Raw genomic sequence first — 25,165 nt, forward strand, 5'->3', positions numbered from 1 at the left:
AGTGAAGCGCTCTGGTAAATCAGAGATGCCATTCTGAATAAATATCTTGAAAGCACTGGAATGCGGATAAGCCCGTAACATGAGTCAGACTGAACTTTGTAGTTGTTCAGTCACGGAGCACCCCAGGATTCCAGAGGGGAGGACAGTCTCTGCGTCACCCGTGCAGTCTAGGAATTACCGTCCACCATCCCAAAGTGGGCAGAACCAGGCCAGGGTTCGCCCTGCTACCTGGCAATTTCTGTATGCCACCTGGATCACATGGGCAGAATAATATCCTACACCGAGGGGTCCCTGGCTCCTCCGGAAACACCTCCCATGACAAGGTGTCTGCATGGCTTATCCATGCATGCATTCCTTCTATAAACACCTGCCAGGCTGTGTTCCCCACCCATGAGAAACCAAGACCTGGGAAGACCCTCCGCTGCTGGCTCATGCACACAGCCACAGAAGAGTCTTGGGCAAAAGGACGGCTGAGCAGGTGTGCACCTTGGACACACCCCTCTGACTGTGCTTCAGAGGCTGGGAGAAGGGACTGGGGGTGGGGGACAGAGGGAAAGGGCAGTCGTGTTAGCAGCCACTCGTGGAGCACCTGTGACTTGCCAAGCCTGAGCCAACATCTTCCATCCCCATAGTAGCCCTTTGAGGTGGTCATAATTGTTCTTATTTTTACTGATGCAGAAACTGAGAAACAGAGAGGTGGAGACATTTGCCCAAGGTCACACAGCTGGTCAGTGCCAGGGCTGATGGGGAAGCGTCCCCCTTTGTGCTCAGAAGCCTGCACACCCTCATTGCCAACCTTTTTCAAGAGTTACAACCCCTCTGTGAGAAAACAGCCTAGTCTAGGCCTCCCACTGGTAACCCCCCAGGATAAGGGGCCAGGACACTCATCTCAATGTGCTTCTTGCCGTCACATCTGCCTTGGGCCTGGACAGGGTGACTGTGCTGGACTGGGCAAGAGGAAGAAGCACGAGATGAGGGCACTGCTTCTGGGTACATGGAGAGTGTCAAAGGGGTGATCTATCTCTGGAAAATGACGGGGGCAGCTTTGGGGCAAGGACGAGAAAGAAGAGATGGAGAGGTGGGGAGGGGTGGGGGGAGATGCGTCTCCAGCCTGCAGGTCGCTGAGGTGAGCACTTTGACGTAGCAGGGCTGTGTCCGGGTGATATCCTGTCAGCCTGGGATTCTGCCGAGACCTCTGGCTGGAGTGCCCAGACCCTGCCACAGGGTCCATTTTCCCTGGCACCTCTCCCTGAGTCCTGGGCCGTCGCTCCCCTCTCAGGCTGCGAGGGACTGAGTTGTTGCTGTCCGTCCAACTGTATGCACTGCGGTGCTCAGAGGCATGCGGTAGACGCGTGCTTGCTGAATGAAGGGATAGAATCAGAGAGGGTCGAGTGCTTTAACATTAACTGGCTTCCGCCAAGAGTTTGACTTGAGGCTGCTCATAGAAAGCAACATGCATTAAGGAGATGCTGGGCAGAGCCCTGCAGGAAAGGAGTGACCCAGTCTTGGTGTTCTCGGGGAACTGCTCCTGGTAGTGGCAACAGCAGGTGCAAAGGCCCTGTGGCAGGCAAGTACGTTTGTCTGAGGCACACCTGGAGGCTAGGATGGAGCAGTGCTCAGAGGGCAGCAGGGTGAGATCCTGGAGGCCCAGTGGCTGCTCCTCTGAGGGAGGGGTGCTGAGCAGAGGAGGAACATGGTTGGGCTTGGGCTTTGGTGGGGGGTCTCTGCTGTTGGGCCAGTGGGCAGGGGACCAGCAGGCCTGTGAGGAGCCCCAGGCCAGGCGAGGAGGCAGGGATGTCCAGGAGGGAGTGATGAGCTGAGTTCGTATGACTCACGGGCGAAGGTTTGGCATTGTGGTGGTTCCCATGGACTGGGCAAAGCTCATAGCACCCGACAGTGGATGGGGTGTGCTGAGAGGGTCAGGGGGAGGGGAGGGAACAGAGACAGTTTCCATGTGCATGATGAGTAGTGGAGGGTACCAGCCACAGCGACAGGGAAAGAGACTGGGATGCGGTGGAATCATGCAGGCCCCAGCCTGGCCCACGGGCAGCTGCAATGCTATGTGCTTTCAATTTCTCACCTGAGTGACCCCAACCTCCACATCTCTGGGGCGGAGGGAGGCGTGTCAAGGCCTGGTCCTTGGAATCCTCCGGCTTCATTGCCACGCCAACCTTAGACAGGGAATGGGGATATTTTTAGTGTGGGGGAGACAGGTGGGCCGTGGAGGGAGGAGGTGGCAGATGGACAGATCAAGGTGCGGCCTGGAGGCGGCCAGTGCGCCCAGCCTCATTATCAGCTACTCCAGGCGGCGGTGGGGGAGGCAGCTAGGGCGGGAAGAGGAGCTCGCTGCCTCCTGGTAATTTCTTAACTTTCTCCTCCAAAATGTCCTCTATCTTTCAAAAATAACCCAAAGTTTCTTAGATGAATAATAATACTGGTGCTGCTGATGAAGGCTGCACTTTCAGACTTGTTATTCAGAACGTGCTCAGCACACCTGCTGGACCACGGAGCAGGGGCTGTGTGAGCTGCTGCCCCATGGAACTTTCTGGAAATGTTCCATAACTGAGCGGTCCAACATGCAGCCACTAAGCCCTGTGTGGCTACTGAGCCTTTGAAATGTGGCTAGTGGGACTGCATTTTTTTTTTTTTTTTTTATTGAGACGGAGTCTTGCTATGTCACCCAGGCTGAAGTGCAGTGGCGCAATCTTGGCTCACTGCAAGCTCCACCTCCGGGGTTCACACCATTCTCCTGCCTCAGCCTCCCAAGTAGCTGGGACTACAGGTGCCTGCCACCGCACCTGGCTAATTTTTTGTATTTTTAGTAGAGACAGGGTTTCACTGTGGTCTTGATCTCCTGACCTCGTGATCCACCCACCTGGGCCTCCCAAAGTGCTGGGATTACAGGCGTGAGTCACCGTGCCCAGCCGGGACTGCATTTTTAATACTAGTGAATGTAAACTCAAATAGCCTCATGTGCTGGTGGAGGCTGGGCACGGTGGTTCATGCCTGCAACCCCAGCACTTTGCGAGGCTGAGGTGGTAAGATCACTTGAGTCCTGGAGTTTGAGACCAGCCTGAGCAACGTAGCAAGATCCTGTCTCTAAAAAAACAAAAACTTTTTTTTTTTCAATTAGCTGGGCATGGTGGTGTACATCTGTAGTCGCAGCTACTTGGGAGCCCGAGGCTGGAGGATCACTTGAGCCCAAGGAGGTCAAGGCTGCAGTGAGCTGTGATTGTGCCTCTGCACACCAGCCTGGGTGACAGCGCGACCTTGTCTCAAGCCGAAATGAAACAAAACAAACCAAAACCATTCTTGCATGACGGGGAGAGACGGTGTCGTGCAGCCCAGAACTGGCCATCACCGTGGTCATGGTTAACACCACGGCTTTGTGTGTGCTTTCTTGCTGGTTCCTCACAATGGCCCATGGCATCACAGATGAGGGACTGGGGCTTGGTAGGGTTGAGGGGTAAGTACAGGNCAGGACCGGGAGCCCGCCCCTGGGCACACCTGCTCCCTGGACCCAGGTCCTCCAACAGGCCCTTGGGCAGAACCGCTTCTCCAGAATGGGCCATTCTGAATAGTGAAGCGCTCTGGTAAATCAGAGATGCCATTCTGAATAAATATCTTGAAAGCACTGGAATGCGGATAAGCCCGTAACATGAGTCAGACTGAACTTTGTAGTTGTTCAGTCACGGAGCACCCCAGGATTCCAGAGGGGAGGACAGTCTCTGCGTCACCCGTGCAGTCTAGGAATTACCGTCCACCATCCCAAAGTGGGCAGAACCAGGCCAGGGTTCGCCCTGCTACCTGGCAATTTCTGTATGCCACCTGGATCACATGGGCAGAATAATATCCTACACCGAGGGGTCCCTGGCTCCTCCGGAAACACCTCCCATGACAAGGTGTCTGCATGGCTTATCCATGCATGCATTCCTTCTATAAACACCTGCCAGGCTGTGTTCCCCACCCATGAGAAACCAAGACCTGGGAAGACCCTCCGCTGCTGGCTCATGCACACAGCCACAGAAGAGTCTTGGGCAAAAGGACGGCTGAGCAGGTGTGCACCTTGGACACACCCCTCTGACTGTGCTTCAGAGGCTGGGAGAAGGGACTGGGGTGGGGACAGAGGGAAAGGGCAGTCGTGTTAGCAGCCACTCGTGGAGCACCTGTGACTTGCCAAGCCTGAGCCAACATCTTCCATCCCCATAGTAGCCCTTTGAGGTGGTCATAATTGTTCTTATTTTACTGATGCAGAAACTGAGAAACAGAGAGGTGGAGACATTTGCCCAAGGTCACACAGCTGGTCAGTGCCAGGGCTGATGGGGAAGCGTCCCCTTTGTGCTCAGAAGCCTGCACACCCTCATTGCCAACCTTTTCAAGAGTTACAACCCCTCTGTGAGAAAACAGCCTAGTCTAGGCCTCCCACTGGTAACCCCCCAGGATAAGGGGCCAGGACACTCATCTCAATGTGCTTCTTGCCGTCACATCTGCCTTGGGCCTGGACAGGGTGACTGTGCTGGACTGGGCAAGAGGAAGAAGCACGAGATGAGGGCACTGCTTCTGGGTACATGGAGAGTGTCAAAGGGGTGATCTATCTCTGGAAAATGACGGGGCAGCTTTGGGGCAAGGACGAGAAAGAAGAGATGGAGAGGTGGGGAGGGGTGGGGGGAGATGCGTCTCCAGCCTGCAGGTCGCTGAGGTGAGCACTTTGACGTAGCAGGGCTGTGTCCGGGTGATATCCTGTCAGCCTGGGATTCTGCCGAGACCTCTGGCTGGAGTGCCCAGACCCTGCCACAGGGTCCATTTTCCCTGGCACCTCTCCCTGAGTCCTGGGCCGTCGCTCCCCTCTCAGGCTGCGAGGGACTGAGTTGTTGCTGTCCGTCCAACTGTATGCACTGCGGTGCTCAGAGGCATGCGGTAGACGCGTGCTTGCTGAATGAAGGGATAGAATCAGAGAGGGTCGAGTGCTTTAACATTAACTGGCTTCCGCCAAGAGTTTGACTTGAGGCTGCTCATAGAAAGCAACATGCATTAAGGAGATGCTGGGCAGAGCCCTGCAGGAAAGGAGTGACCCAGTCTTGGTGTTCTCGGGGAACTGCTCCTGGTAGTGGCAACAGCAGGTGCAAAGGCCCTGTGGCAGGCAAGTACGTTTGTCTGAGGCACACCTGGAGGCTAGGATGGAGCAGTGCTCAGAGGGCAGCAGGGTGAGATCCTGGAGGCCCAGTGGCTGCTCCTCTGAGGGAGGGGTGCTGAGCAGAGGAGGAACATGGTTGGGCTTGGGCTTTGGTGGGGGGTCTCTGCTGTTGGGCCAGTGGGCAGGGGACCAGCAGGCCTGTGAGGAGCCCCAGGCCAGGCGAGGAGGCAGGGATGTCCAGGAGGGAGTGATGAGCTGAGTTCGTATGACTCACGGGCGAAGGTTTGGCATTGTGGTGGTTCCCATGGACTGGGCAAAGCTCATAGCACCCGACAGTGGATGGGGTGTGCTGAGAGGGTCAGGGGAGGGGAGGGAACAGAGACAGTTTCCATGTGCATGATGAGTAGTGGAGGGTACCAGCCACAGCGACAGGGAAAGAGACTGGGATGCGGTGGAATCATGCAGGCCCCAGCCTGGCCCACGGGCAGCTGCAATGCTATGTGCTTTCAATTTCTCACCTGAGTGACCCCAACCTCCACATCTCTGGGGCGGAGGGAGGCGTGTCAAGGCCTGGTCCTTGGAATCCTCCGGCTTCATTGCCACGCCAACCTTAGACAGGGAATGGGGATATTTTAGTGTGGGGAGACAGGTGGGCCGTGGAGGGAGGAGGTGGCAGATGGACAGATCAAGGTGCGGCCTGGAGGCGGCCAGTGCGCCCAGCCTCATTATCAGCTACTCCAGGCGGCGGTGGGGAGGCAGCTAGGGCGGGAAGAGGAGCTCGCTGCCTCCTGGTAATTTCTTAACTTTCTCCTCCAAAATGTCCTCTATCTTTCAAAATAACCCAAAGTTTCTTAGATGAATAATAATACTGGTGCTGCTGATGAAGGCTGCACTTTCAGACTTGTTATTCAGAACGTGCTCAGCACACCTGCTGGACCACGGAGCAGGGGCTGTGTGAGCTGCTGCCCCATGGAACTTTCTGGAAATGTTCCATAACTGAGCGGTCCAACATGCAGCCACTAAGCCCTGTGTGGCTACTGAGCCTTTGAAATGTGGCTAGTGGGACTGCATTTTTTTTTTTTTTTTTTATTGAGACGGAGTCTTGCTATGTCACCCAGGCTGAAGTGCAGTGGCGCAATCTTGGCTCACTGCAAGCTCCACCTCCGGGGTTCACACCATTCTCCTGCCTCAGCCTCCCAAGTAGCTGGGACTACAGGTGCCTGCCACCGCACCTGGCTAATTTTTTGTATTTTAGTAGAGACAGGGTTTCACTGTGGTCTTGATCTCCTGACCTCGTGATCCACCCACCTGGGCCTCCCAAAGTGCTGGGATTACAGGCGTGAGTCACCGTGCCCAGCCGGGACTGCATTTTAATACTAGTGAATGTAAACTCAAATAGCCTCATGTGCTGGTGGAGGCTGGGCACGGTGGTTCATGCCTGCAACCCCAGCACTTTGCGAGGCTGAGGTGGTAAGATCACTTGAGTCCTGGAGTTTGAGACCAGCCTGAGCAACGTAGCAAGATCCTGTCTCTAAAAAAACAAAACTTTTTTTTTTTCAATTAGCTGGGCATGGTGGTGTACATCTGTAGTCGCAGCTACTTGGGAGCCCGAGGCTGGAGGATCACTTGAGCCCAAGGAGGTCAAGGCTGCAGTGAGCTGTGATTGTGCCTCTGCACACCAGCCTGGGTGACAGCGCGACCTTGTCTCAAGCCGAAATGAAACAAAACAAACCAAAACCATTCTTGCATGACGGGGAGAGACGGTGTCGTGCAGCCCAGAACTGGCCATCACCGTGGTCATGGTTAACACCACGGCTTTGTGTGTGCTTTCTTGCTGGTTCCTCACAATGGCCCATGGCATCACAGATGAGGGACTGGGGCTTGGTAGGGTTGAGGGGTAAGTACAGGGCCTGTGACTAGAACCGGGGCCTCTGACTGGGAAGCTCATGGACCCCTGGAGTTGGGCTTCCCCTGAGGTTGCTGAGCCCACGCCTGGGTCAGAGCCCTTCAAAGCCTTGGACCAGGTGGCAGCTCCAGGCTCCTGCCCCAGGGTCCCTGCCGTGTGGCTGCCACTCAGGGCTGCAGAAAGCATGTGCTTGTCGGGTCTGAGGCGCTGGTATCACTCTCCAGGGCTTGGCACCACGTGGGTGCTGGATGGTTACATAAGGGTCTTGGCCAACTGCACCACAGCTGAGCACCTCAGGCTGACGTAGGTGGCGGCTCCCAGCACTGTGACAATTGGGATTAGGGTCAGCAACACTTCTGGGCAGCCCACCCTGCAGCCTCAACACCTGCTGGGACCCCAGAGAGATAGAAGGGGGGGCATCTCCTAGCAATGGGAGCCTCACCCTGCTGTGCCAAGCCAAGGTGTTCAGTCAGTCCTATTTCAGTCCTATTTACTGAGAGCCTTCTCTGTGCCAGGCACATTGGGATGGGGGGATTCTGTTGGCACAGAGCTCCTGGGGGTGGGTGCTTTGGGGGTGGGTACAACCAACGTGAGAGACACCCTGGCAGGAGACTGTGGGACCTTGGACAACGAGTACCTGACCAAGACCTGGGGAGTCAGGGAGGGCTTCCTGGAGGAGGTGACAGCTGAGCCAAGAGCTGAAGGATGACAAAGGGTTAAGTGGGGACAGGGGAAGGGGTCAGAATGTGGAGGGGCACAAGAGGGCTAGACCTGGAGGTGGGCACCGTGCCCAGGAGGTGAGGGCTTCCTTGGAGACCATGGGTTTTGGCCCCAGTGAGGTCTCCGGTACTTGGGCAAGTGTGAGAGTAGATGTGGTGCTGGGGAAGTGGGGAGCGAACCCCCGCCCTCACAGAGCTTATAAACTAGGGGTGGACCCAGCAAGTCTGTGCAAACTGTCGAGTATGGACTGAGTGTCCAGCGCTCAGGAACATTCCCGGGCCCTCGCTGCACTGTGGGCGCTGGGGTGCGGCCCTGCCCTCGGTAGGTGACAGTCGCCTAGGAGGTTGAAATGGCTCTTAGCACCTGCTGGGTGCTAAGCCCAGCTCTCTACCTCCTCCGAGTCTGCAGCCTCAGCGTCTCACACCCATGTCAGGCAGCGGACTTTGGGGCCGAGGTACCCGGTTGGAGGGTTAGGTCCGGGAACAGAGCAGGGTGGTGTCTGGAAAGAGCACTTTCTGCAGGGGGCTGGGAGGAGGCTGGAATCTGCTCCAGTCCGCTCTGCCTTGGGCAAGTTACTCTACTCTTTTTTTTTTTTTTTTTTTTTTGAGGTGGAGTCTCACTCTGTTGCCCAGGCTGGAGTGCAGTGACCGGATCTTGGCTCACTGCAAGCTCCGCCTCCCGGGTTTATGCCATTCTCCTGCCCCAGCCTCCCGAGTAGCTGGGACTACAGGTGCCTGCCACCTCGCCCGGCTAGTTTTTTTGTATTTTTTAGTAGAGACGGGGTTTCACCGTGTTAGCCAGGATGGTCTCGATCTCCTGACCTCGTGATCCGCCCATCTCAGCCTCCCAAAGTGCTGGGATTACAGGCGTGAGCCACTGCCCCTGGCCTTACTCTACTCTTCTGTGCAGCACTGAGGCCGCCATAGCCAGCTCCTCTCTCGGGCCGTGGCTACCGAAGCAGCAGCTGAGGCCCCTCTGGCCTCTGACGAGTTGGAAACCTAGAGGTACCTGGCGATGTGGATGGTGGACCTGGCCCAGATGCTCTGTTCCTCCTGGCCTGTGGGCTTCAGGGGCATTCTGTGGTTAGATAACCATTCTGGCCTCAGTTCCCCATCTAAGAATCATGAGTCCCATTAGAGCTTTCTCCAAGTCTGCTTCCCCAGGGGTCCTGCTAGCCCTAGCATTACCCGGCTGGAAGGGTGGCTGTCTTGTGTATATTTGGAACGTACATCTGTCTTGGTATATTTTTTTAATCCATGTTTATTGTTGTCTGTCTCATGAGGACAGGGACTTGTCCCACTCATGGCAGGTCCCTGGGGCCTTTCCTGCCCAGGCCCCACCCGTGAGCACTTGCTGACTGAGCGACTTTGCGCTTGCCTGCAGCCGGGCCATTCTGCAGGAGGTGCTGGATGCAGACCTGAGCAACGAGGCCTTCCCGTTCTCCACCCACAAGCTGCTGAGAGCCGCCGGGCACCTGGTAGGTTCCAGCTGGCCACGTCCTCTGGGTCATAGGTGGCAGCATGGTGTGAGGGGTATCCTGGGGGATCTGGGGGCTGGGGACTCTCGGGCAGGTTCCTTTACCTCCCTGGCCTCGGTCCCCAACTGTGAAGGGGGGCAATGGGACCCGGCAGCCCTCCCACAGGCTTTTGGGAGCTTGGAGAGGTCATGGGGATCAAAGTCACAGAGTCTTCCATCCATCCCCAGTGCCTGGTGCGTGCCAGGGACTCAGTCTCAGGGAAGGGGGCCTCGGCCTCACCGCCCACATCACCACCTATTGTATCCCCTCCTGAAAGGCGCAGGGCAGCCCTCCCGAGGCCGAGTGACCCCCTGGAAACAGGAGGACCAAGCGCTGCTGAGCAGTAGCCAGCTCCGGAGGTCTCCATGTGGCAGCCTCCCAGCTGCCATTGTTGGCGTGGGAGGAGGGGCTGCTGGGGTGGGAGCACAGCCAGTCCCCAAAGAGCACCCCACATATCCCCTGCCAGCTCGAGAAAGTCTCTATCCTGAGGGCCAGGGCCCACCCCTTCTGAGGTGGTGGTGGTGGTGTCCGGTGCCAGGACTCCATGCGACCCGGCCCCAGGCAGGAGGCTCCCTCAGAGACCAGGATCGGGGCCCAGGTTCTAGTTCTGGGCCAGCACGTCCCTCTTCTGGGCTTCCTTTCCTTGTTGGAAAACAGGCATCTTGGCATCTGCTTTGACTTCTCGAGGCTGAGATGAGGATGGTAAACACAGAGCCCCTGTTTGCCGAGGGCTTCCTGTGTGCCAGACACTGTTCCGGGAACATCACAGCACGCTTTCCCATGTAATCCTCGCCGCAGCGCGGAAGGCTCTGTTACGGGGTCTCCCAACCTCAGCACGACTGACATGGTGGAACAGATCCTCTCTGCTCTGGGGGCCCTCCTGTGTGACACAGGTGTGTGGCAGCCTCCCTGGCTGCCGTCCGCTAGGTGCCAGTGGCACCCACTGTTGTGACAGCCACAAGTGTGTTCAGACATGGGCAAAGGTCCGCTGGGGGCAGGATCACCCATTGAGAACCTCGGTACATGACCACCCTGCTTGTTTGCAGGGGTGTAAGCCATGTAGCAGCAGCAGGGACCGGGCCTCCAGAGCCCTCCAGCACTCCTGCTGCAGGAGATGTTGCCCTGCATGACGAATGTTACCCAGATGGAGCTCAGAGAGGCTGCTCAGGGCCACCCGGCTACAGAAACCCAGAAACCCCCGATATGTGTCAGTGACACGGATGTGGCCTTCAGGAGAGGGTGGGCGGGTGCACGGCCGCATTTGGAGGCAGCTCCCTGTCTCTCCTTCCTGTATGTTCGTCTGGGGTTTGGGTGGGGAAAATGCTAAGGAAGGTTGGGGAGGAGCGAGGTCCTGGCCTGCGGAGGGACTGGAGGTCCTGGGAGACAGATCTGGGTTCCGTTAGCAGATAAACAACGTGGCGATGACTGTCAGGGAGGAGGCAGCCAGAGACCAGGGAGATCCCGGCGGCTCTGCTCTCACCTCCCCTCTCCAGAGGCTGCACAGGGGCAGGAAGCAGGGCTGGCTGTGTCTAGCTTGCTTCCTGCCTCTGGTGCGAAGCTGCCTGCTGGGACCAGAGAGGGTGGGCGCTGAGAGAGAGCAGCACAGCTGGATCCAGGCCACATGGCCTTCAGACGGCCTGACTCCAGCTCCAGCAGGCCGGCCACGGGGTCCACACAGCATCCAGCTTTGTCTGCAGCTGGGCTCTGGTTTGCAGAAGGGGAGGGGAACCATGGGTTCTCCCACCTTGCTGAGGCTTGGCATAGGTGCTGCCTCTGTATGGTTTGGCTATAGGAGGGGGAGACAAGCAGGTGGGAACACGTCCCCTCCCATGTGAGGCCCAGCAGCCTCGCCCCCACCCGCACGGCCATTCCAGCAAGCTGCTGGGGCTTGTTCTCACACAGGCGGCTCCAGCTGCCTCCCCTCCCCTGGGGCTGGCCCTTTCCTGGCCCTGGCGGCCTCCCCAAGCCTGGACCGTGGCTGCCTGGGTCCACCTCCACCTGTGTGGCCTAGGAGCCAGGCCAGGCCAGGTGCTTGCTAAGCTGACACAAAGGTTCTGCTTCCAGGATGACGTCCCCCAGAGGAACAGGCCAAGCCAAACACAGCATTGGGGGTGTAGGGGGTGCAGGGACGGTCACAGGGGCCACTTCTCCCCACAGTCTCCTGCTCATTGGTATAAAATAACTGGTGTTATCCAAACACGTCACGGCTGCATAAAATACTGCTCATTGCTCAGTTTCCAACCATCACTGCACATAGGATTCAGCACAGCGGCTGAGTGCAGACCTCGCTTCTAGCAAGCCCACTTTGGGCACGATCCTTGCCGCCTCAGAGCGAGGATGCTGGGTCTGTGGGCAGGTCTGGTGAGCTGCTGCACGAAGCTCGTCTGGCTGGGACATGGTGGTCAGTGGCATCTCAGAGGACTGTTGGGGACATTCATAGCCTGCCAGCGAGTTAGCGAAAACCCGTCTAATCCCATCCCCAGAGAAACCAGGGTTGACAGTGGAGTGCGTTGCCTGCTATCTTCTTCCCGTCATCTGTGACTGTCTGTGGATTTTAAAACGTAATCAGGGCATCCCTTGCAGTCTGTACACACTGCTTTATTCTCCCGAATGTTGTGACTGTTTTCCTGTTCCTTTGAACGTTCCCTGAGAACCACTTGGAACCCTCAGCTGCATCTCCAGTGCCCTGGGCATGGATTTCACACTGGACCCACCTCTTTGCTTTGGAAGTGGCCCCGGGAGGAACTTCCCTTGAACACCATCCTCCCAATAGACCCTGACTATTGGTCTGAGAGAGGGTAGAGCTGGACCCACCGGGTTGGAGGTGTCTGCGGCTCATGGTCCCGGCCTTCTGAGTCACTCTGTGGGGTGTTGTTCTCTGTCGGTATTCTGCGCCCCTCGCTTGCCCGGTGCTACCCTAGGTCTCAGGCGGAGTGGGAGAGAAGCACAATGCTTTCTAGGCCGGGGTCCCTGCCTGTGGGATGGGTGGGAGGGGAAACACAGGGGAGGCGGGACATGAGCGTCAGCTGGCGTGCGCGATCCTGGGGACACAGGAAACAGGCAGTGGGGAGGTGTTGCACACGTAAGGAGGCTCAGCTGCCGGGAAACACGCCGTGCGCCGGCCATGGCGGTTATCCATGGTGTACCTCCCAGCACGGTCAGCTCACGTTGGACCACTTGGGATTCTCAGTCAAGCACTAGTGTTTTACTAAACTTAAGGATCCGTTCCCAGTGCTGTGCTTCTCGCCCTCTCCCTCACCGGCGCTGGAGGGGCTCTGGAGTGAACTCTGGACATGCTACCTGGGAGCCTGCTGGGTGCTGGACTGGGGTTCCAGGATGGAAGATGTGGCTCCTGCCCTTGATAGCCGAGTGAGGTTGGGGCCCAGGAAGGGACCTGCAGCCACAGCCCAGCCTGTACTGGAGAGAGGTCCTGGGCAGGGTGAGTGGTGACCACAGGCCAAGGGGTTCTCATGGAACCGAGAGTCCCACAAAGATGGCCACAGAGAACTGAGTGTTGGCAAGAAACAGACAGGGTGGGGCAAGGCCCCGAGTGTCTTGGCCTCTGGGCTGAGAACAAAGTGTGGCCCGTGTTGGGGAGCTCTGCCCTGGGACTGACCCCAGGGCCTGTGGACGAGCTGGCTGGGAGCCCATATCAGCTGCCCCTGCTCCACCTGCTACCCACTAGCATTCTCCCCATCTCTGCAGGCCCCATCCCAACACTTCCCGGCCCCCATGGCAGGACCAGGGCAGCAGATGCCCCGGGTGCCTGAGGGCAGGCTTCCATCCCCCAACAGCCCCAGCCAGGAGCTCGTTCCTGCTGACAGCCAGTGCCCCAGGGCCACACTCCTTAGGAAGACGGACGGCCTTAGCGCACACAGATTTACTGTCACCTGGGCTGAGTGACTGGTTCTGTGGGGTCACTCCCATGCTCATGTTCTTGGAGTCCACGGGGTCCGTCGGGGACAGGCTGGGGGTGAGCTGGGGCTGACCATCTTCACCTAGAGACCCTGATGCCCAGCACTGAGCACAGCCCCACTGGCTTCTCATCCTCCTCCCTCCTTGTCCTCCCGGCAGCTCTCTGGAGTGGCCACTATGGGCCTGGCAGCCAGGTCTGTGTGTGTCTGGAGGACGACTGCGGCCCTCAGGGGTTTGAAGTTGCTGGGTGGCCAGTAGGTCCAGCTCCCATGAGATGGGGCCAGGGACTCGAGGAGTGGGCACCGCCAAGGGTGTGGAGGACAGAGCTGCCAGGGATCCTGCCCTCAGTGACTTCTGCCTTCTCTTGAGGGCCCCGGGGAGGTGTGGGCCAGGAGAGCAGAGGTTTTGGGCCCTTAGTGTCAATGTTACAGTTTTTGCTGACCTGGGGTCTGTCCCTCAAAGTGGCCAGGGCCACACACTCCCAGGTGGCCCCAGCCTGGGACACAGTGCCCTCCCCATTTCCTGGCCAGCAAGACAGATGGGGATACAGCCACTGGCCACAGCCAACTCCCCCTGTAGGGGGGCCTCACAGGTAGGTGAGAGATGGGAGTTGAGTCAGCCACAGACCCTGGGGGTGGTTTGAAACCAAAGCGTCCATGTTACCCAAGGCTCCGTGGAGCTCAGGCCAGAAGCCTGGCTTCCCATCCTGCCCCATCCTTCTGTGGGACGCCTCTCTGGGCCTCAGTGTCCCCACCTGTAGCACAAAGTCTAGCACAATGTCTGAAATTCTTTCCGGGCCATTCCATAAGTCTGTCCAGACACTCTGGATTCTCTGAATCCAGGGAGAATTTCATATTCTCCTAAATAATATCTGGTGCTGGCTTCAAAATGTGTTGATGACATATCCCTCAACGTGAAGAAACGCTGGGCTGGAGCGTGGACCTGAGCCAAGTATTTATAGGCGATCAGTTGAGCTCCAGCCAACCAGATGCAAGAGAGGAATGTGTGTGCCTGCACCGTCAGCGGAACCTCTGGGTTGAAGGCAGATGCAAGGGCCGATGAGGACAAGGGCCAGAGCTGCAGAGCCAGGACCCGGGTACAAGAGCGGGTGCCTGCCACTGCCCAAAGACCCTCCTCACCACCAGACAAATTGGGCGCAATTCCCAGCTGAGCACTGCTGCTTTCTGCACTGATTCTTCTCTGAGAGGCTGGGATCTGACCCAGGCCGCCACGATCCCTGGACTGCTAGAGGAAGAAGCAGGGTGGGGAGAGTTATTGTCCTCTCAGCAGCCAGCAGACCAGCTGTCCTTGCTCCCCAAATATCTGCCTCGAGGCCAGCAAGATTCCCCGTGGGTCGGTGCTCTCCCGGCGTGTCTCCTGGAGCTCCGCTTGGCCAGACGCGGTGTTCCCAGAGCCCCTGCTGAGGACAGGCCCCGCTGCGAAGCAGCACGCTGGGCTGGGAGCACTCCGTGGGGCACGGCGATAAAGTGATTTTCTCTGAAAATTAATTTCAGCTCGAAAGGAAATTGAATCTCTTTTCCTGCCAGCGAGAAGTCCTAGTTGTGGCGCTATTAGGATTTGATTAGTTCAGGATGGAGCAGTCCTGCACCCACACACGTTAGATAACCATGACACGCCAGTCGGAGACCAACCGGGTTCCGGCCACTGCCTAAACACTCACTTTACAGAACCTGTGCAGATTTGCTGAGGCCTGAGACAGATACCCAATGTCATGGGCAGGTTCCCTGATGCAGCACAGAGAGATTGGTGGCCGCAGGCTGGGGAGCCATGTTTCCTGTCACGGGTTAAGCTGCTGCCTTGACAGTGTGAAGTGCCTGGGCCCCAAGGGGAGGTTGGAGCAAGGGTGTTTGTGGAGTGGATGGTGGGAAGCTTCGACCTGCCCCGGGTTTGCTGCTTCTGTCTGGGGCAACTGACCTCATGCAGAATTGGGTGCAGAGGGCCCTGAGCTGGGGGCCTCGGAGGCTTCAGGGGCAATCGGTTCCAGGTTCTCATCTTGCCCTTGTAAGGAAAGAAAAAGTGTGATCCCTCCCCTCAGCCATCATCAGGGGCATGGGAGACAGCCCTGTAACAAAAGACAGGTTCATAAGAGAAAAGCACACCAGATACATTTAATCAAAGCTTTATGTGACACGGGAGCTATCAGAAAGGGGGACCCAGAGGTCCAGGGAAGACAGTTCCGGTGCTCAGGGTCGGTGAAGAACGGGCATGTGGACAGGTGTCGGATGGCAGGGGATGCCTGTGGGGATGGACTGCGGGGAGGCCAGCGAGTCAGCCGTGCAGATCCCCCTTGGTCTCTCCATGCAATGCTCCTCACTCCCAGGCATGGGGCAGGATCCCTGGAGCTAGGATCTTATGACCCACAGTCAGACAAGGTGGGCGGAGAACATCTTTAGGGCCAGTTGCTCCCCAGAAAGGTGGGGAAGGCTTGTGTTGTATTTCTAGGTCTCGTGGCTGGCTTTGGGGTAGAGGGCCTCTACTGTCCATGACCCACCTGGGGAAAGAGGAATTCTGGCTTTTGTGACTTGCTGTGGGAGAGAAAGAGGGCGGGAGACAGGAGGGGAGGAGGAGGTCGGAGAGAGACTTGGGCTGCACCGGAGGCCTTCTGGTCTCCTGTAGTCCCGAGTCCTCATGCCAGGTACCCTGCTTGGGTGATCATGGTCTGAATCCTAGAACCCTTGCAGCAGATGAGCCTCGAGCCTGCTGGCCACTGTGGTGGTGGCTGGCGAGAATGGGTACCAGTGCTGTGTGGCCCAGGGCAGGAGGCCTCCTGCACCTGTCCACTGACCGACACTTGCCACCCAAGTGGCCTGAATGGAATGGGACAGGCAGGGTGGGTTCCTCTCACCCTTGGGGACCAATGACATCCCACAGAACTCCCTACAGGGCCTGGAAGTGTCTGATCTCCAGAACCTTCCAAAAAGAGAGGGTCTTCAGGCCAATTTTGGGGGGAGAGAGCCATGGTCATAGTAATGATGTTTGCCTAAGTGTGGGGGACTCGATGGGCCTCAGCCCCGCCCCACGTGATCTCTTTCCACAGAGGGATCCTCTCTCATCACAACCTACAGTCCAGGAGTCTGAGCCCTAGCAAACAACACCAGTGGCAGGTGGCTCTGCAGGTTTCAGGAGTCATTCCCCTCCTGTCCAGGCTGACTGGCTGGGAACAGTGCCTGGCCACTGGGAAGACTGGCACCAGGCAGCCCTGTGGGTCCTGAGCCCTTGCCCCCAGCCGGGGCCAAGCAGGAAAGGGGCTCAGCTCCCAGCAGGGTCCATGCTGTCACAAAGGACCCCTGCCCCAACCCTTTATTTGCAGAGCTAAATCTGCTCATAACAGACATGTCACTCCAGGTGACTGATTAGTTCCATGGGTGGAGAGGTCCACTGTGCCCCACCCTTCATGGGTTTGATTCCAAAGCACCTATTCCTAAACAGGAGGCAGAGTTCGCCTCACCTTGGTCTTCCTCCCTCCCAGCTCAACCCTCACCTGGCCAGGTATCTGCTCTGGTCTGACCCTCAAACTGCACCCAGGTGAGGTCAGGGGCCCAGGCTTGAAGGTGCATCCCCGACAGATTCTTTCAACAAGAATCGTGCGTCATAAACTCTGTCTGGATCTGAGAACATTGTCAGTTCACCTCACTCCTCTCACCCCTAGAGGATGTGGGTTTCCAGGCTGACAGTTATGTTCGAAGCTCTGTGCTTCAAAGATACTGTTCTACAGTAGATTAGCATCTACTGGAGCCATGCCAAGGGATGGTTTCAAGGTTTCAGGCCTCTCTCTCTGTCTTATTTATTTGAGATGGAGTCTCACTCTGTTGCCCAGGCTGGAGTGCAGTGGGGCGACCTTGGCTCACTACAGCCTCCGCCTCTCAGGTTCAACCAATTCTCCTGCCTCAGCCTCCCAAGTAGCTGGGACTACAGGTGCCCGTCACCACACCCAACTAATTTTTGTATTTTTAGTAGAGATGGGATTTTGCCGTGTTGGCCAGGCTGATCTCAAACTCCTGGCCTCAAGTGATCCGCCCAACTAGGCCTCCCAAAGTACTGGGATTGCAGGCGTGAGCCACCGCGCCCAGCCTCTCTCTGCCTCTTTCTCTCTCTCTTTCTCTTTCATTTCTCCCTCCTTCTCCTCCCCACCTACCCGCTCTGCACCCTGCCCACTCTGATGCCTGTGCATGCCCCAGTGTTTTCCATGCAGGGATTCACTGGTGTTTTTCCCATTTGGTACCTACTGTGCTTTCTGCAATCTGACAGCTCATGACCGACCATCTTCACTTCTGGAGCATTCTCTACTGTTATCTTTTTAAGTACCGCCTTTTCCCCGCTCCCCACCCGCCTGGTGTCTCTGGTGTCTCCTTGACCTTCTGTTGGACACAGGATGCAGCTTCCTATCTGGCCTGCAGCCATTCCCTCACATTCCCCAAATTCCCATCTCTGTGTCTACACCCTCTGCCTCCCCTGGCTCCTCTGTTCCTGTGGCCCAGGATGTCGAGAAAGTGCTGGTCACTTAGTTCCTAGCCTCAGTTTCCCATGAAGAAAAGGAGTTGGTTTGTTGGCTGGTTTGTTAGTTTAAGTGTACAGTTCGGTAGTGTTAAGTATGTTCCTATTGTTGGGAAACAAACCTCTAGAATGTCTTCATTTTGTGAAACTGAAGCTCTGTCCCCATTGAGGCAACTCCCTTTCCCCCTCCCCAGCCCCTGTGCCCTCCATTCTGCTCTCGCTGTCTATGAATTTGGTGACTCCAGGGACCTCATATGAGTGGAATCAGACAGGATTTGTCTTTCTGTGACTGGCTCCCTTCACTTAGCATGACGTGTTTATAATGTGTTCATCTGCGTTGCGTTATGCATCCAAATTTCCTTTCTTTTTAAGGCTGAATAACATTCCTTCGTGCGGATAGAACACATTTTGTCTGTTCGTCATCTGTTTTGGTGTTTTGTTTTGTTCTTTGAGACAGGGTCTTACTCTGTCACCCAGGCTGGAGTGTAGCGGCACGATCTCAGCTCACTGCCTCAACCTCCTGGGCTCAAGTGATCCTCCCCGCTTCAGCCTCCCAAGTAGCTGGGACTACAGGCACACGCCATCACACCCAGCTAACTCTAAAATTTTTTGTAGAGACAGGGCTTCCCTGTGTTGCCCAGGCTGGTCTCAGACTCCTGGGCTCAAGCAGTCCTCCTGCCTTGGCCTCCCCAAGTACCGGGATTACAGGTGTGAGCCACCATGCCCCACTTGTTCATCCTCTGTTGATGGACACTTGGGTTGCGTCTACCTCTTGGCTATTGTGAATAACCCTGTGAACATGAGTATGCAAATACCTCTTCGAATCCCTCCTTTCAATTCCTTTGGGTGTATACGCAGAAGTGGGATTGCTGGATCACATGGAAGTTGTATTTTTAATGTTTTAAAACCCTGTTTTCCACAGTGCTTGCACCATTTTCCATTTCCACCAACAGTGCACAAGGGCTCCAGTTTCTCCACATCCTCACCAACACTTGTTACTTCCTTTTTCTTGTTTTTATAATTGTCATCCTCATGGGCACAAAGTGATAACTCACTGTGACTTGGGTTTGCGTGCCTCTGATGGGTAGTGATGTGGAGCATCTTTTCCTGGGCCTGCTGGCCATTTGCATTTGTATTTGGGAATTGTTGATTCAAGTCCTTTGCCCATTTTTTTTTTTTTAGATGGAGTCTCGCTCTGTTGCCCCAGCTGGAATGCAGTGGCACAATCTCGGCTCACTGCAGCCTCCACCTCTTGGATTCAAGTGATTCTCCCGCCTCAGCCTCCCGAGTAGCTGGGACTACAGGCACACACCACCACGCTCAACTAATTTTTTTAAAAAAAATATATATATATTTTTGAGATCCGTAGTCCAGGCTGGAGTGCAGTGGCACGATCTCGGCTCACTGCAAGCTCCGCCTCCCGGGTTCACGCCATTCTCCTGCCTCAGCCTCCTGAGTAGCTGGGACTACAGGCGCCTGCCACCTCGCCCAGCTAGATTTTTGTATTTTTTTTTTTAGTAGAGATGGGGTTTCACCGTGTTAGCCAGGATGGTCTCGATCTCCTGACCTTGTGATCTGCCCGTCTCGGCCTCCCAAAGTGCTGGGATTACAGGCTTGAGCCACCACACCCGGCCCCTTTGCCCATTTTTAATGGTGGTATTTGACTTTTTATTAAGTTGTAGGAGTTCTTTATTCTGTCTGGGTAGAAGGCCCTTATCCTATATAAGACTTGCAAATGTTCTCTCTCATCCCGTGGGTTGCCTTTTCACTCTTTATTAGTGTCCTCTGATGCACGAAAGTGCTTGTGATGAATGTCCTTCCATCTGACTTTTGCTTTTGTGACCTGTGCTTTCAGTGTCCTCTCCAGGAAACCCTTGCCATTTTCAACTCCCCATGCTTTCTTCCAGAGGCTGTACAGCTACAGATCTTACCCTTATGTCTTTGTTCCATGTCTAGTTAATTTTTGGACATGATGTAAGGTAAGCGACCAGCTTCACGCTTCTGCACGTGGCTATCGGATCCTCCCAGCACCACTTGTTGGAGACGCTTTCCCTGTGAGTGGCTTCAAGCGCCCTTGTCGAAATCGTGTGAACACATGCGTAACAGTTCATTTGACTTCGCTTCCTGCAACTTTGCTGACTCCGTTTAATATTTTCAGCAGGATTTTTTGCGTGGAATTTTCGGGATGTGGAAAGGTTTTGAACAAAACCTGACATAAGGCCCTTCCTGCTGATCTTCCACAATTCTGTGACTCCATCGACGGCCGGGAGTTCCATCTTGCAATTTGGGGCTTTCAGAGGCCACCTGAGCCAAAGTGGCCAAGGGCCACGTGCCAGGACCATGTGCTTGGTGCACACATGCCATCCCTGGTTGATGGGTCAGACGAGGGCACTGAGGCCGAGTGGGCCGACCCCCATGGGCGCTGGGAGATGCTGTGCCCACCCAAGCCCAGCTGACTGGGAGCCCATGTTCCAGATGTCCTCACTTGGCCTGTCCCTTTCCTTGTGGGTCACCACTTCGAAGAACTGGGGACCGATCCCACTCCACTGTTTTGGTGGAGAAAAATGCAAGATGCCTCAACAACCAGTGATTCTGTGATGTTAGAGAGGCCCCTGGATTTCCCCAGACTCCCTCACTTTGTCGGGAAGCAGGTGTGGTCCCCGTTTTCCTCCTTCATTCAAGGACTGTTTCGTGGGCCAGGCTGTGCACGGGGTATGATGGAGACCCGGACCCAGCTGACTCCATCCTTGCTGAGCTGCTGGAGCCAGGAAGCTCCCTCCCTTCCACCCGTGAACTCCAACCCTCTCACTGAGCTGGGTGACGGGTCTTTGTCTGAACAGGGATCCACAATTGGAGGGCCGTGGATAGGTGCACTTTAAAAATTATTTTTCCTGTTTCAAAATGTGATTGGCTTTGAGCCCTGAGATCCTCCATAGGCTGTCTAAAATTAGAACCCCGTTGACAAGGCAATCTTTGTCAGGGGCCTACGGCTTGCACCAGGGAAGCAGGGAAATGTCAACAGTACATTTTCTGTGTCAATTTTGAGTTTTGTAGGAGGCCTGGGCAAATGGCAACCTAGAGCAATTTGCGCTATTTCCAAAGCTTTTAGAATCGAGCCCCTCGGAGGCCATGTGATTAAAGTGTCAGGTTTATAAGGAGCTGCCCCTGTGGTTGGGAGAGCAGACTCTGCCCTCCCTCCCACAGATGTATCCCAGCGGGAGCTGTACGGGGAGGGCCTTTCCGCTCAGAACAGCGGTGGAATCAGCTCCTCCACTGTCTGGGATCCTGCAATCAGCCTAGCTCTCCCCATTCCTTTTGTGAGCTCTGTGGTCCCAGGGCTGAGCACTCAGGCCTTCCCATGGGAGTCAGTGGGTTCAAGGGTTTGCCCGAAGGTGAGGACGCAGACTCTAGTTACTGGGTGTGGACGTGCCATGCACCCGAACCAAGTGTGTGAGGAAAATCCCGTCTCCTGTGCAAGGAGCCCCACACGCTGCCTGTGGCCTCCACAGAGCCAAGTGCTAGCCTGATGTGCAGATGTGCAGGACACACCCTCCCAAAGACACCAGCTGTCCTTAGCAGAGCTGGTTGTGCCTAGGCCCGGCTCAGTGCCTCTGGGAGCCTCTGTGTCTGCCTCAGCCCATGGACATGATTGACAGTGTTCCCACCGTTGCATGGGCCACGGAGGGACGAGATGAAGCTTAGCTCATGAGCACATAATAGGCACTGTCACTTCTGCAGGGCTTGGGGTCACCATGTCTTTCACAGTCAGGTACCCACAGCCTCACAGGCCTTTCTCTCCTGCCTCCCACCATGTCCGCTGCCCAGCACCTGGCCTTTGCACCCTCACCTGGAAGGTCCGTCTGCGATGGCAGTCTCCTGCTCTGCCTGCCAGCCTGGTCTCGCATCCCAGGCAGGGGCCTTGCTTTTAGGCCTCTTTCCCACCCAGAACATGGCTGTGCTCACGGCCGAGCTGAGTCCTGAAAGGCAGAGGCTATGGCTGTCTTCAGAACCCTGTGCTGGGCTGAGTCTGACCAGAATGGTGGGTGATGGGCTCCTCGGACAACGGGCTTGGCACCTGGCCGTCCCCTTCCCTGATGCCTCTGTCCCCACCGAGCGCAGCCAGGGTGGTGTCCCTTGAGCTGGGCTGCTGCCTTCCCCCTGTTCCTCGCAGATGTGTCTCAGAGCTTCTGAAACAGATAAAGCTGGGCTCCCAACCCCGTCTTACAGATAAGGAAGGGAGAGAAGCTTGCCCCAGGTCACTGCTGTGGACTAAATGGTGACCCCCAAAACATATGTCTACATCCTAACTCGCCAGAACCTGCCTTATAACTCGCCTTATTTGGAAATAGGATCTTTGCAGGTGTAATTAAGGTCAGGATCTGCAGATGACATTATGTAGGGCTAGGGAAGGTCCTAACTCCAGTGACAAGTGTCCTTAGAAGACACACAGAGGGGAGGCTGTAGGGCTGAGGCAGAGATCACAGTGACGCAGCCACAAGCTGAGAGGCACCTGGAGGCGCTCAGAAGGACGCTCCCTGGAGAGTGGAAGGGTGGTCTCCAGAGCCTGCAGAGGGAGCGTGGCTCACCCACATGGTGAATTTGGATTTTGAGCCTCCAGAACTGAGAGGGAGTTTCCTGCTATTGATGTAAGCCACCAGTTGTGGTCATTTGTTATGACAGACAGGAAACCAACCCAGTCCTGGAGAAAATCTGAGGTCTCCAGACAGCAAACCTGCCATCTCCCCTTCCCAAAGGGGACTCCCTACTTCTCCTCAGAGATTTCCGGAGCAGCTGGAGGGAGCAGCTCTTCAAGACCCCATTTCTTGGTGGCAGTCTGGCTGGGACCCAGGGCCAGCTGGTAATCATGGTGACGGTAGGAGCTGTCCACCAGGAAGTGGTAGCCTGGGCCTGGACCTCGGCCATCTTACATGGCCACATCTAAGCCATGACCTTGTCCCCCAGGTCCGGGCCATACGGCTGTCCTTCGTGGGGGAGCTGGGCTGGGAGCTGCACATTCCAAAGGCGTCCTGTGTGCCTGTATACCGGGCTGTGATGGCCGCAGGTGCCAAGCACGGCCTCGTCAATGCAGGGTACCGTGCCATCGACTCCCTGAGCACTGAGAAAGGTGAGTGCAGGGTCTGGTCAGCACAGGGCACGGGGCAGAGAGGGAGGGGGGCTGGTGGGGGGTGACGCTTGAGACACCTGGAGGCCGAGAAGCTGTTTACCTTCCCTGTGTTGTCACCCGGCTTCCTTCTTTCCACACCATGATTTCCTCCCTCACGCCCCAGCGCCCGACATCCTCCGTTTCCCCAAACCCTCTTGCTGCCCAGGGTCTTCGTGCAGGGCCCCAAGGACCGTGTTGGGATCTGCGACACCTGCACACACCTGGACTCAGAGAGCTGAGGTGCTGCCCGGCACCTGGGGGGCAGGCCCAGGCAGGGTTGGCATTGAGGGCCTTGGTTTCTCAGAACTGTGAAGAATAGAGCAGGGGAGCAGGTGCTGTGGCCTCTGAAAGAAGCCCAGACCCTTGTCCACAGCAAGGATGGGGGCTCAGAGCGGGCTTTGGGCAATTCCCCAGGGTGTCGGTCACCCAGCTTGGGCATTGGGCAGCTCCCCTGGGTGTTGGGCACCCAGCTTGGGCATTGGGAAGCTCCCCCTTCACGAGCCCCTCCCTGACACCCCCCACCTGAGGGTGCAGAGGGCTGCAGTGCTGATGGGCAGTCTGCTTGGGGAGGGGGAGTCACCCCAGGGAACCTTCTGGAGTTGGGGATGCCCCTGCCTCTTGCCCAGGTGACTAAGCAGCTCTGAGAGTGTGGGTAGGGGCTGGAGGGGGTGGATTTAGGCAGCATCCTCATGCATCTCCTGAAGGGCTTATCCCCCTTAGGGTGGCACCAACCCGGTGGTTTCCTTTCCCACAGGCTACCGGCACTGGCATGCAGACCTGCGGCCTGACGACAGCCCCCTGGAGGCAGGCCTGGCCTTCACGTGCAAGCTTAAGTCACCGGTGCCCTTCCTGGGGAGGGAGGCCCTGGAGCAGCAGCGGGCTGCAGGCCTCCGCCGGCGCCTGGTGTGCTTCACCGTGGAGGAGTGAGTATCCCGCTGTCCCGCACCCACCCGGAAGCAACTGCCGACAGCCAGGGCAGGCAGGCGCTTCTCAGTCCCCCAGTCAAAGCCCCTGGTACCAACACTTCCCATGTGCCAGCCATGCTCTTCCAGAACACACCCAGCAGCCCACTGCAGATAAGGAAATCAAGGCCAAAGAGAGAGGCCATCTGGCCAGGTCACATGCTGTTAAAGGCAGAAAGGCAGAGAGAATTTGCTCTTTATTTCTTTTTTTGAGACAGAGTCTCACTCTGTTGCCCAGGCTGGAGTGCAGTGGCACGATCTCGGCTCACCGCAACCTCCGCTTCCCAGGTTCGAGTGATTCTCCTGTCTCAGCCTCCCAAGTAGCTGGAATTATAGGCGCCTGCCACCATACCCAGCTAATTTTTGTGTTTTTAGTAGAGATGGGGTTTTACCATGTTGGCCAGGCTGGTCTTGAACTCTCCTGATCTCGTGATCTGCCTGCCTCAGCCTCCCAAAGTGCTGGGATCACAGGCGTGAGGATCCCAAAGTGCTGGGATTCAAACCAGGCCAGTGTAAGGTTGCACACCTGGGGTCCCTCCCAGGCCACACTCTTCGAATGCAGGTCTCAAAAGAGAAAGGTGCAGCCAAGCCCAGGCCACCCCGCTGCGGCGGGTCTAGGCTGAGGGCCTTGGGAGGGTGAACCCAGGGAGCCTGGCCTTCCAGTCACTGCGCCATGACCTCCCATCCTGTTCTGGTTCAGTTTCCCCACAGCCCTGTGATGGGGGGAGAGGGACTCTGCTGGGGCCACCATCCTCATTTACAAATGGAGACCACATGGTGCCAAGGAGCAGGGGACTCAGGTCCGGTCACACGGCAGAGATGGAAGGAGAGACTCTGCCTGAGGTTGACCTGACCTCCTGCTGTCCCCACGGAGAGTGGCTTTGAGCATGCTGCTGGAGCCCGGTGCTCCCTGAGCTACTGGGAGAGTTTGGATTCCAGGAACCCGAGTCCCACTTGGGTTGCAGGGCAGTCTGAGAAGATCAAGCCCTGCTCAGAGGCCCTCCCGTGGTGCCGGTGGGGGTCCGAAGCACAGGTCTCCGGGCAAGTGGGCAGCTTTGGGCTCTGTGGACGTGGAGCTGACAGCCAGCTGCAAACACGGCCACTTCTCCCAGGTTTCTGGAGCCTTCAAAAGGAGTGTCAGAGTGAGGAGGGGAGGGAGAGGGAGGTTGAGGGAGAGGGAGGTTGAGGGAGAGGGAGGTTGAGGGAGAGGGAGGGTGAGGGAGAGGGAGGGTGAGGGACAGGGAGGGTAATGGAAAGGGAGGGTGAGGGAGAGGGACAGGGAGGGTAATGGAAAGGGAGGGTGAGGGAGAGGGACAGGGAGGGTGAGGGACAG

The 25,165-nt window shown here is 56.7% G+C and overlaps 1 protein-coding gene across 3 annotated transcripts in view; it reads left to right on the top strand.

Annotated features, from left to right (window-relative positions):
• The window catches only part of SARDH (sarcosine dehydrogenase), an 80,301-nt gene that overhangs the window by 49,772 nt on the left and 5,364 nt on the right, over positions 1-25,165 (top strand). For all 3 annotated transcript variants that reach the window (XM_017848975.1, XM_017848962.1, XM_017848969.1), the window contains 3 exons: positions 9,144-9,237; positions 22,669-22,831; positions 23,625-23,793. In XM_017848975.1, the coding sequence (XP_017704464.1) occupies positions 9,144-9,237; positions 22,669-22,831; positions 23,625-23,793 (426 nt within the window). The remainder of the gene's footprint in view (positions 1-9,143; positions 9,238-22,668; positions 22,832-23,624; positions 23,794-25,165) is intronic.

Source organism: Rhinopithecus bieti, unplaced genomic scaffold (genome assembly GCF_001698545.2).
Source record: "Rhinopithecus bieti isolate Rb0 unplaced genomic scaffold, ASM169854v2 scaffold_2205, whole genome shotgun sequence".
Lineage (NCBI taxonomy): Eukaryota > Metazoa > Chordata > Mammalia > Primates > Cercopithecidae > Rhinopithecus > Rhinopithecus bieti.